The following is a 12,681-nucleotide window of genomic DNA, read 5'->3' on the forward strand; positions in this document are numbered from 1 at the left end:
CTCTCAGTTAGCTTGGTGAGATCTTTCTGCAGCTTCTTTCCATCAGTTTCAAACTTGACTACATGGAAATAAATGGGTATCATCTGCAAACTAGAAAGGATTGATCTGGCATGAGAATTTGCTCAGTCTCATCTGCAGTAAACATTGATGCAAAGACTCGTTCAGCTTCTCTGCTGCAGCCTTATCGTCTCTGAGTGCGCCTTTTGCACCATGGTGGTCTAATGGTCCCATTGATCCTCTAGCTGGCTTCCTGCTTCTGATGTATTTAAAAAAGTTAAGGAAAAGATAAGGGAAAAATGTCATCCGTGGTAACAGTAAACAAAACGTTCTTTGTGTCTGCGTCAGTGATGTACAAAACACTGTGGCTGCTGAGCACATCATGAGTTACAGGTGTGTGATGATCATGTTATGCAACACTGAGAGCCACCCATAGTCTTTCATTTAGTTTTATCAAAAAGGTAAAACCAACTTTTGAGCAAAAGGAAAAGCATCTTGCTCTATACATAAAGCCAGAATTTTGCATCTAGAAATCTTCATCTCAAAAGTGGGAGACACAGAGGATGTTAACTAGATCCTCTTGGTTAACTAGACTCCAAATGAATAGTAGGCTTTATAGAGAAGAACATCATGCATCTTCCTGGGAAATGGATTGAAGCCAGTGTGTATGCTTGCCATAATGCACTAATGGTAACTGGTTCTATAAAAAAAGATGAGTTGCTACATTTTACATTGGCTGAATCTTAAATGACTTTTGTGGTTAGCCCTGTAAGGAACACATTATGGTAATTTAGGCTGTAGATTGAGAGGCCTGAGACATTTTCTGACTGTTCCTATCCTTTCCAGAGACCAGAGTAGATGCTTGACGGCATTAAAAGGGTGAAGGGATCTCATTCAGTGTAGCAATAATAGAGGTGTCAGGAGATCTGAATCTTTTTTTTTTTTTTTTTTCCAGTACTACAGAAGCAGCTGTTGATGAAAGTGTGCTGCTATCAAGTGTTGCAGTTTACTGCGTTAGTGGGTAATCTGTGGCACTTTGATACCTTCAGGATGGATTTTTGCAGAATGGAGGTAGCTAGCAGTGAATATAGAAACCCATCCTATTCTTACTTCTGCCAGTCTGTACTATGTTGATCATCTGCAGCAAGTTGGGAGAAAAATGGAAAATCTAAATGATTGCTTTTATTCACTCAAAAAAAAGTAGTGGTCAGTCTCTTGAAAAATGTTGGCAAATCAGAAAAATGTTTTGGCCATTGAAACAGGAAAAGTTATCAGCATATATTACCAATCTTAAACTCTGTGCTGCTCAGATAGGTGTGATATTTATTGATTGACTGATTGATTGCTTTGATTTGTGGGCTTGAGTTAAAAAAAAAATAATTTGGAAAATGTTCTTTAAAAAATGTTTGGGTGTATAGAAAGGTAGTGGTTGCACATCCAACAGTCCATAATGTTATTTATGTCCTATAACCCTCACACACTTTACCTTCTTTCCACAAGAGGGAGGAGTAGTACTTAGTAAGACATTTTGGAGCTGCATCCTTTTGTGGCAGTCAAAAGAGAAGGAAACACATCATTTAGAGAGAGAATAAGCCTAAATGTGCTTCTTTTATTTGATCTGTAATATAGTATACACTACATGCAGACTAGTGTTACTTCTCTTTCATCTTAACTGGATAGATACCTTGCACTTTTTTTTTTTCCTTGTGGTTTCCATTGCAGCTTGATAGTAAGTCTTGCATGTCTGATGAGAGGTGTTATCTCAAGATAAAGCAGTTACCTAACCTTCAGTCTAGTAAATTTAGTTTAAAAAGCAGCTTCAGGTAGCAGTCCTCTGTATGAAATAGCATGTGCAGTGTAGTTTTATATTGTAATGTGAATGCCTATTGCAATTCATATAAAATGTACAGCACTGAACAGCGGAGTAAGGCTTCGCACTTAGATAGGTTCCTTTTGTGTAACACTTACTGTAGCAAGCAACTCATTTGTTTATGGGGGAGAGCACTTGCTGTTAACTAATTTTTTCTGGGAAGTAATTTATTTCACACTTTTCAACAGCCTGCACATCTGACTTTATAATATCTGGTTTGCAAATCCAGCCTGCTGTTGACTTAAACTGTTAATGTTGATGGTACGATCTTTTAAGTAATATTTTTGTAAAATGATTTATGACTTTTTGGCTAGAGGAATATTTTACTAATATAAGGTATTAGTTTATTTCATAAATGTTTACACACAATGCAGTTTTACAGTGCAGTTTTAATAGTGGGGTGTATAATTTAATAAATATTTAATCCACACTAAGCATTTTGTATTATATTAAAATGCATCATATCAAAAAAAATAAACAAGAAATGTTACGTTTATAGTCGCTACTGATGTTCGGTGATTATAGTGACCGTGTATATTGAGAACACTTAAGCATCAGGAAGAAAGTTAATGGACTTGAAAGCGGTGATGATGTATAAAGTGCCACATTATGCATTTACATCCAGAGGAAAATTACTTGTCAACAGGGTAAACATCCAAATATGGGGGTGACCCTGTTGGAAGGCATGATCTACAGACGTATTTTGGTATGGAAGTATAGGCGTTCAATGCTCAAACCCCCTTGTTCTGTTTCTATAGGTACCACAAGTCCTCTTGTACAACTAGCCCATCAACCCTTCTGAAAATATTGCGTTTGGTCTCTGGCAGATTTTGAGCTATTTTATTTACAAATAAATATATTTTGATGCTTGATACTTCTGAAGGGGCATTTATTTGCTTTCTAAGACAGTCTGACTAAATGAAGACTTTTTTCATACAATTTGTTCTTTATAAAAATAGGCTTAGCAAGCTGTAATAAATTACTGAGTCCTGCTTTCTAGGTGTCACAAATTCTGCAGCAGCTATCCACAAATTTAGGATAAGTTTACTTGCTGTCAGTGCTTATGTGTCGATAGCCTCTGATGTTGCTGACACTCAGCTAATGTAGGGCTGAAATGAAGTGAAAACTGTAGTACTTTCATTTCTATTTTTTAAAGCAAAAGGGGGGGAAAAAAAACCCATGAATCCAGAAATTCCTCCTAATAAGGTTTTTTTTTCTTGAATCATTTTAAATGAAATCTCATTTAAAAGTTACATATGTTCTATAAGCATATAGTGATTTATGAAATGGGGTCATAACTTCCAATATTAACCAATAGAATCTAGTTACTGAAGGTGCAGTGGAGTTCTTCTGAAAACCAGGTCCATAGAATTGATCTTGAAATATGGTGGTTTAGCAGGGCATTAAGTGTAATTTTAATTTGTACTAAATACTCTGAATAGTTTTCTAGTTCTTCATAATCAATACCATGAAGTGGCATATTTAGGGAGGGACAACAGGCAAGTGCCCTCGGTGCTGACAGGGATGTGGGGCCAAAAAACTTGACTTGATGTAGCTGTGTGATTGCAGTGGGAATTAAAAGTTGCCAGTGCTCCTATGAATGGAAGCTGTCTTGAGCATCCTGTGCCATTCCTATGCTGCTGACATCTTTCATGTACCTTTGTGTGACATTTTTTTCTTGTTTTCTGGCCATTCAGTAAGTCAGATTCTTTCATATTGACTTGAGCAGTTAATAACAACCAGAAATAACACATTTTTATAGGCCAGAACAGTCTAATTGTGCTATTTCGCTTCTTTTTTTTTTCTTTCCCCTCTTCTGTTCTCTACCAACAAGAGGACTTGTGACATGGATTTATATTCAACATTTGCCAGCCTAGTTGTATATAAAACACTTTAGTTGAATTATTTTAATTTGGTTGGGCTAAGTGTTCAGTTTGGTCATTCACTCTGGCACAGTAAGTTTTGTAAAGATTAATGTACCAAGTTTGAAATGCCAGATATTTAATTTCGGGAAAATCATGTAAACGCACTGACATGAACTTTAATATAAGTTAAGCATGAATGATAATGTAAGCCACAAACTAAGTGTTTGCCTTTTTTTCCCCGATATCACTTTTGTTTCTGTTGTATACATTAGTAAGTAATGTGCAGAAGTTGTTTTTCTTTTGCAAGATATTGATTTTTACAGCAGGATTTTTGCTCATTTCAAGTGGTAAAACTTAGACTGTAATGTATTTAGTCTTTTGCTTAATTGGGCACTTTGCAATGATTGCTTTAGTTGTGTGTTAAGACTAGAATGCACAGAATTTAAGAGTCCAGTACCATGTATGCAGGGGCTGGGTCGAGATGAACATGGCCATGCAGTATGTAGCCACATAGCACACGCTCAGCTCTTCTCCGTGCTGCAAAGGAGCAGCGGGGGGGGTAGTGACCCCAATGTCCAGGGGTCAAAACAAAAATCCTGCCTGCACAAAAAAAAGCAGAGAGGTACACATGGGGGCAGCATGCACCATTCAAAACCAGAGCCTGGCCAGCCAAAGCCACACTCCAGTTGCCAGCCAGGCTCTGAGCAGCAGAATCATCACTGCTGGAGCCCTGGGAGACCCCCAGGTAGGGCTGCCATGGGCAGCACCAGCTTCCTCTACCCCACCTGGGGTAACCTGCCATGTGCCAGAGGACTTGTGGCACAGGCATTCCCTGGGGACACCTAGTGGTGGTGTATTTTGTTGTCCCCAGGGAACCAAACGTCCATGCTCATGTGGACATGGCCAAGGTGTCTGATTTATAATTAGTCTGTGCTATTGTCATTTGAATAATGGTATTTTAGTAAAAATGGAAAGAGAATATGCCCAAGCCTGGGCATCTTCTTGAAGCCCTGCAGGACCTTTTTATTTGTCCAGGCATTTTAGCAAACAAGGGTAAGTTGGGGTATTGTTCAGGGAGCTTGTTGGGTACCTTCTAGGTCTTATTTAATATTTGATCTGTTTATGTAAGTTTTGTCTTTTGTTGTAAGCTGCCTTGATCCTTTTTTTTTTTTTTCTGGGAAGGGTAGCAAAATTAAATAAATAAATAAATGCATTGGGTAAAAAGGCTTTTTTTCCCCCTGGGTGCTGTCTTCTGTAAATCTTAGGAAGTGCAGTTAGGGATGATGGGTTGCAAAGGCAGGAGAAATTTTAACTTTTTTTTAATGTATTTCAGTGAAAATGTGCAGCAAGCATACTGGGACCTGAAGAGGGAAATGTCTAACTTGCATCTGGTGACTGAGATGCAGGCTCAGGTTCTTCGAAAATTGAAAACAAACCCAACTGCAACCAAGAAAGGCAAGTTAGTGTTTGCAGCAATGGGCCTTACATGTGCAAACTGTTTCAAACTACACTATTCTGAAGATAAATTATCTACACCGTATTTTATCAAAATCTCATCAATTGAAGCTGATAAGCCAGACTATATTATAGTTCCAGCATACCCATTTTCTGCTTTGCCTTCTGTCTCATACTGGTCAACTTCACACATAAAGGTGTTGCTGATGTGTGTTTTCTTCAGTACTGTATTCTGTTCCCCTTGTGGCTTTTTTCTCAGTCAAGTGTTGCTTATGTGCACAAGGCTGAGGTGTTAAGTTTACTCGTATTTGACCTTTTACCACATCTATTTTGTATTTTAAAAAAAAGAGAGAGATTTCATTTTTCAAATGTACTTAATAGTTTAATAGTATAGAATTTATCAGTATTCCTCTATTCGGCATTTTAAAAATTCAAGGAGACTTTGAGTTTTTTCCTACAATTACATTTTTCATCACCAAGTTAAGAAAATATTCCAAAAAATCTCCCAGTCAGATATCTAAGATTACATTTGCTGTGTTTCAAAATACTGATGCTTCAAAGATGACCAGCCTGTAGCACCTCAAAAACAACTGAAGAAAAACTAGTCACTTGTGTTAGTTTTTCTGCATTATACATAAAGCATTTTTATATGTTACTCACTGAAATTATGTCTACTTGTGTGTGTATGTGTAGTATTTCCCTCAATCAGGAGCTTTACAAGGCACGTGTGTTAATTTGGCACTATCAGTTATGATAACCTACAAGTAGAAAACAAAGGGAGAATAACATCCAATTAGAGTAAGTGGCAATATCCATTTTTGCTTATGAATGCAGGAAATGTATATAATGGATTAATTTTCTAATCAAGTGACTGCTGAATTTGACTGCATTAGATGTCTCTCTCTCTTATAAAAGATATAACAAGATCACAACTTGGATGGAAATTCCTACAGTGCCTACTATAAAGAGACACATTTCTATAACTGGATCATTTAGATCAAGGTTACTTATTTTACTGTGGCTTTGGTTAGTAATGATTTAAGATGATTCAAGTCAGCAGGTCCTGATGATCTCCACCCCAGAGTGCTGAGGGAATTGGCAGATGTCATTGCGGGACCCCTGGCACAGCTTTACGCGCACTCGTGGTGCTCTGGCGAGGTGCCGGAGGACTAGAAAAGGGCCAGTGTGTGGTTCCTTTTCGAAAAAGGGAGGAAGGAGGACCCAGGAAACTACAGGGCCGTTAGTCTTACCTTGGTCCTGGGGAAGCTTTTTGAGAAAATTATCCAGGAGCACATGTGTGAAGGACCAGCAGGGGAGATCACGTTTAGAGGCAACCAGGTTCATTCGAGGCAGGTCATCAGACCGACTTGGTGGTCTTCTACGACCAGGTCACAAAATCCTTGGATGCAGGTGTCGTGGTGTATGTAGTCTTTCTGGACCTTAGGAAGGTGTTTGACACCGTCTCTCACCCCATTTTCATTAAGAAATTAAGCAACTGTGGCGTTGATACCTACACAGTCAGATGGGTCGCAAATTGGCTAGAGACCCATGCCCAGAGAGTGGTGGTGGATGGGTCTTTTTCGACCTGGAGGGATGTGGGCAGTGGGGTCCCCTAGGGCTCGGTCCTTGGGCCTGCACTGTTCAACATCATCATCAGTGACTTGGACGAGGGGGTGAAAATCGCCTTGTTCAAATTTGCAGATGTCACTAAAATGTGGGGAGAAGTGGGCACACTGGAGGAGAGGGACAGGCTGCAGCTAGATCTAGACAGGTTACAGGGGTGAGTGGATGAGAACAGGATGGGATTCAATACTGACAAGTGTAAGGTATTGCACCTGGGGAGGAAGAACCAGCAGCATACTTACAGGCTGGGGAACTCCCTTCTTGTCAGTGCAGAAGCAGAAAAGGATCTTGGTGTCATTATTGATTCCAAGATGAACATGGGCTGCCAATGTGAGGACGCGGTCAGTAGGGCCAACTGCACCTTGTCATGCATCAATAGATGCATCACGAGTAGGTCCAAGGAGGTGATCCTCCCCCTCTGGTCAAGCCACAATTGAAATACTGCGTCCAGTTCTGGGCGCCACACTTCAAGAGGGATGTGGCCAGCATTAAGAGGGTCCAGAGGAGAACCACTCATATGATCAGGGGGCAGCAAGGCAGGCCCTACGAGCAGAGGCTGTGGGACCTGAACCTGTTCAGTCTCCACAAGAGAAGGCTGAGAGGGGATCTGGTGGCCATCTACAAACGGGCCAAGGGGGAACAGCAGGCTATGGGAGAGTCCCTGGTCCCCCGAGCACTACCAGGAGTAATGAGGAATAATTGACCATAAGTTGATCAAGAGTAGATTCAGGCTAGATATCAGGAGGCGCTACTTCACTGTCAGGGCGGCTAGGATCTGGAACCAACTTCCAAGATAAGTAAGTGGTGCTTGCTCCTACCCTGGGGGTCTTCAATCACTTAGCCATGGTCGTTCGACCCCAGCATCCTTTCCTGCCCGTGGCAGGGGGTCGGACTTGATGATCTGCTCGGGTCCCTTCCGACCCTACCAACTACGAAACTAAAATAATCTGAAAGTTGGCTGTAGTCTGTAAAATGGGTTAGCCACTTCAGTCAAGTACCTACTATGTAAATGCTTGCTGAAATTGTAGTTACAGTACTGACCGCCTTTTCCATATGCAAGTGTGTATACTGAAATGAACTAAACCACATATATTCAGCACTAGCACATGAATCCATTGTCACTGTAGAAACTGAAAATTGTCCGTGACAGGTTTTTGGTGTACTGTTTGCCAACTTACAACTACCCACATAATGTGCTCGTTTTCTGACGTAAGTTTTCAGGGTTGCTTGTCTGGCTTATTATGCACATGTGGTAAGGCACAATTCCCTTCCCTCTGGTGAATAAAAACTTGTTTCAGGAGCATGTTGTGCAGTTGATAATGAATCATTGTATCAAAAGATACAGGATTATCAATTGGTCTGTTAGACTACATAGACTTTTGCTACTGTTGCTTTCTAGATTTTTTTTTTATCAATAATTATTACATAAAGGTATGTGGGCTTAAGACTAGAAAACTGCAAGAGGAGAGACAAAAAAATTAGATGTACCCTGCATGGTTTATCAACATTATTTGTTTATGGAACACTATCCTAATGCACCTGCAGTGCTACCGTGTGGAGGAGCATTGACTTGAGCCAGGTTTTGGATTATTCAGGGGAGAATCAGTTTGCCTCAAAAGCTGTTACTGCAGTCATCATCTCTCTTAAACATGAGTTGGTTTCAAGGGTCATGAAAATGAGGCATTTGAAGAATAGGTATACACTATCCTCATTAACAAACGTCTCATTATTCCACATCAGACAGCCATTGAGGAAGTAAGCCATTGCTTACAAAAGCTTGCACATCTCTGACTGTGTATAAGGTGCAAGTCTACCTGCCCAGTTATTCCATGACTATCTTGAAGGTTTTCCTAGTGTATATTTGAGAGCACACTTTTGACTTGAGTCATAATTTAGGTAAGTAAAATAGTGAAGTAAAGGTGACTATACTGTGAATTTATATAGCTAAAACTAGGCCACTAACAAAGAATTCAGTTCCCATAAGAATCACTATCTTTTTTCCCCAGTATTGTTGAATACGTTTAGTTCATTTTAGTATAGGCAGTTTTATATGGAAAAGTTTGGTACAATATGGAATATCTTTGAAGAAATGGCTAATAGAACATATGGTAATAATAAGTATGTAATAATAATGGTAATAATAAGTACTGTGCTGGTGTAAAGAGGTTCTTCTCCCCACCCACTATGGTACTTATAAGTTTTTGTTTTTTCAAACATGCAAGTTATTTAAATCTGTACCAGCAGCCCTCTTCTTTTATGCTGTCCATTTCCCTAAGATCTGTAGAACTCAGAAGTATTTGCTATTTTACTTATTGCAAGATGCTTGTGTACGCCATTAATCTGTCAGTGACCTGTGTTATCTGGTCAACAAACTTGCCTCAGCCCATAGCCTCCTGAAGTACTTTTTGGAAATCCTTTCATCCATGATGAAAGAAAACGTGTTTTCTGATGCTTTGCCATACCTTTTTCCAGGAGAAGGCAGAACCCCGGCAAATTTTAAGATGAAAGAAAATATAAAGCTGTAGCTCCTGATATGAACAGAGGTCATTCTGATCTCTTTAGACATCCACCCTAGGAAGCGGTATGAGTTAATGTGATTATGAAGTGTAGAAGCAGAAATGGGAGTGGCTGTCAGTGGACTGAGTCTGCCCTTGTACAGAGTTTTTACGTGGCTGATAGTTTGTCAAATCTTTTCCACAAAAGGCATTGTCCTTTTTACTAGCTGGTTCTTGACGATGCAGCAGTTATGAGGAAATATGTTTCTCTTTTGTAGCTCTATCTCCAGAAAGTCTCACTTTCTCCTTGGGTATTCCAGCAACATGCTTCTGAGCTGACCAAATTTAAAGCAGACTGTTACTGACTGAACACTGCAGCAGAGGCTTTGGTTGACTTGCAGTTGCCTCCACTTCTTGGATACCTCTTTAATTCTAACAATTCCTTCAGTGCAAGCATTCTAGTAGTAGGTTACATAGTCAAAACAGAGCAAAATCATTAGGGCAGAGGCTGTATATGAGTTTGTAGAACATGATATAACAAGGTATCAGGTCTAAATTGGGTCTCTTGCCGTTAATTCAAAGTGTGTGTGTGTGTGTGTGTGTGTGTGTGTGTGTGAAACCTACTACACTAGTAGGGCATGGTTGTCCATATGGCTACATCCCAACCCTCATTATTCTTAGGAGTTGTGTTATTGAGATGTTAAAAGTTTTAATTTGAATATTACAAGTATTGAATCTGCGATCTTTATTAAGCAGTTCTAACTCGAGCTGCCAGCTGGCTGCAAAATATTCCTATCTTCCACTCAAGGGGGCTGTACTGTTCCATACTAATGTGAATAGCTATGCTACTGCTATAGCTAGCTGTTAAAGTTCAGTTGAACTAGTTCATTCCAACTTTTTTACACTTGTGGATGAATTAAGTGTCTCATTTGCCTCAATGTTTTAGCAATTCTAATATCTACAGTATCTGGGGCAGTGTAATGAATGGTGGTTGTTTTTCCTTGTGCCCATGGATGAACTCAAAAGCTGCTTTTTACACTGTCGGCACAAAGGGAGCAAGTCACAGAATCCATATCTTTCAGATTTGATTAACCGGCCATTGGGAAATGCTTTTCACTGAAACTTGCAAATAAATTGCCATTTAATGACCTTCCTTGGCAGGGTGAGACTACATCCCTTTGCTGTGGTTATAAGCTACATTTTGTACTCAAAATTCATAGCTAGAGTATGAAACCGCCTCTCAGGCATGGATTTCTTATAACTGGGAGACTCCAGCAGAAAAAATTGCTAATCCTCACTGAATTCGTAGTGAAATGTGAGAGAGAATACTGCCTGCTCTGAGCACTGTAGTTCCTCTGGTCTTGTGTTGTCCACAACGTAGCTAGTTCCTTTCCCACACATTTTTTCAGAGTGCACTGAATGTTACCTGGAGTGGTAGGCTAGGCTTGCAGTCTGTTGCTATATTTTCAGCAGCTAGGCTACCTTTCAACATGAACAATCCAACCTGTGAGCGCTAAGCCAGGAAAAGGGAGATGTTTCTTGGACTCTGCAAGAGTTCAAAGCCTGGCAGCAGGAGGATGCAATTTACTAAACACAATAGCAACATGAGGAGCAAGATTTTCTGCAGTTGGGCAATATTCTGGATTTCTCTCAGTTTATATCCCTGGGGCAACACTTCTAGTAGCCTTGGCAAACCACCTGAGCTCGACTGGGCCCCCCAGTGCAACTGTGGGAATTGGTTAGATTCCCCAAGTAATATACTGAGAGAGTGCTATTTCAAGTGCTAGGGTGAAACATTCAAAAATGTATTTAAAGAGTCAATGTTGTGTTCATTAATTAGTGAATGCTCAAGAGAGACGGTCCTAAAAACATGCCAGTTGAAAATACCTACCCTTTTTACTAGATAGTGTAATATATCTAGGTATACCCTTTTGATACCCTTAGAAATAGCCAACATTTTCTAATTTTATGCAGCTCTTTAAAGAACAATGTTTGTTTGTCCTCTCTCCAGCTTCCTCTTGTACACCAGTACAGTGTGTTGAAGACCTGGAGAAGGACCTCACAAAGTTATGTTTGACTTCTTCTGGGGCATTCTACAAAAAAACCTCTCCTTCACAAAATGACAAAGTACTCTGCAATGCCATAGCTTCCCCTCTGCCAAGAGGTATAAACTTGTTGTCTGAAAGGGAAAATCTCCAATCATGGACAGATGAGAACACCATCCCAGCTGGCGTTACAGCGTTTCAGGAACACAATTCGTATGGAAAGAGCTCTCTGGAAGATAATTCCTGGGTGTTCCCAAGCCCGCCAAAACCTAGTGAGACTGTGTTTTGGGAAACAAAAAACAAAGCATCTTTGTCAGACTATCCAGTAGATTACCTGGATCGGTGTAACCAAAACTGCCTGCACAAGAGCTAAGTGGCTTGTAGAAGGAATTGAGGCTGGTTCTGAATAGGCGCCCGACTGCTGGAACTTTTGAAAGAGCGAAGCAGTTAGGTAAAAAGTGGAAGTATGTTGTATGTTTGGGTTTTTTTTGTCTTATTCCAAGACAAGGCCTGGTCTCTCACTGCTGTAAATCATTATTGAAGGCAGCGCAGGTGTCAGCAAATCAGAATTGGACTGAAAAGTTCTTAGGTATGGAAAATATCACACCCTTGCAAAGCATTATGCAGACTTAATTCTTGGAATAAAATTAAGTAATTCAGCTCTGTATTTCAGTGTGCTGTATGTACATAATACTGCTTGTAAAAGCATTTGGTTTCCTCTGCTAGAAACTTCTTCTAAAAGCTGTGAGCTTACTTTGATGGTGATCTTTCTGATTGGATTGCTCAAGCAAAGATTAAAATTGGAATTCTCTCCCATCTGGTCTAGGAACAGGCACTGCCAGGAAGAAAATGTGAGGTATCTTTCTCAAAGTAATGTTTTTATTTGTACCATATAAAAACCAAAAATTCCTAGGTTTTCCTGTTTAGATGGTCATATCATAAGTATGTAAATACCGTAACTAGATGCTGCTGAAAGTTGCAATTCATGGATCTCTATTTTTTGTTTTCTCAGTTCAGACCAAGAATGAAATGTATTCTATGCACAATAGTGCCTGCTACAAAATCACCGTGACAAAATGACAGTGATTGTTATGTGCCTCCTTTGCACATCACTGAAATCTTCTCTTTTTAACTGCTTGGTTTCTAAAGCTACTACTACCCTTTTTTTTTAAACACTGAGAAGCCTTAATATGAGCAATTTTAACTATTGCTTAAAATAATTATTAAGCCACACAACTTGGTTTTTAATTTTTAAAGAGAATGAAAATCTTTCAAATTACAGCTACCTGCTTTATATAGACTGTTATGTGTCCAAGTAAGGATGTATTTGG

General features: G+C 39.7%; 1 protein-coding gene across 1 annotated transcript in view; it reads left to right on the forward strand.

Moving 5' to 3' along the window:
* AZI2 (5-azacytidine induced 2) overlaps window positions 1-12,017 on the forward strand; it is a 33,458-nt gene extending 21,441 nt beyond the window's left edge. Inside the window, exons 7-8 of the mRNA XM_090046488.1 lie at window positions 5,066-5,187; window positions 11,317-12,017. Of these exons, the coding sequence (XP_089902614.1) occupies window positions 5,066-5,187; window positions 11,317-11,723 (529 nt within the window). The 3' untranslated portion in view covers window positions 11,724-12,017. The remainder of the gene's footprint in view (window positions 1-5,065; window positions 5,188-11,316) is intronic.
* Window positions 12,018-12,681: the final 664 nt, after the last annotated feature.

Source organism: Crocodylus siamensis, chromosome 5 (genome assembly GCF_052110815.1).
Source record: "Crocodylus siamensis isolate JL-2025a chromosome 5, ASM5211081v1, whole genome shotgun sequence".
In the NCBI taxonomy this organism is placed as follows: Eukaryota; Metazoa; Chordata; order Crocodylia; family Crocodylidae; genus Crocodylus; species Crocodylus siamensis.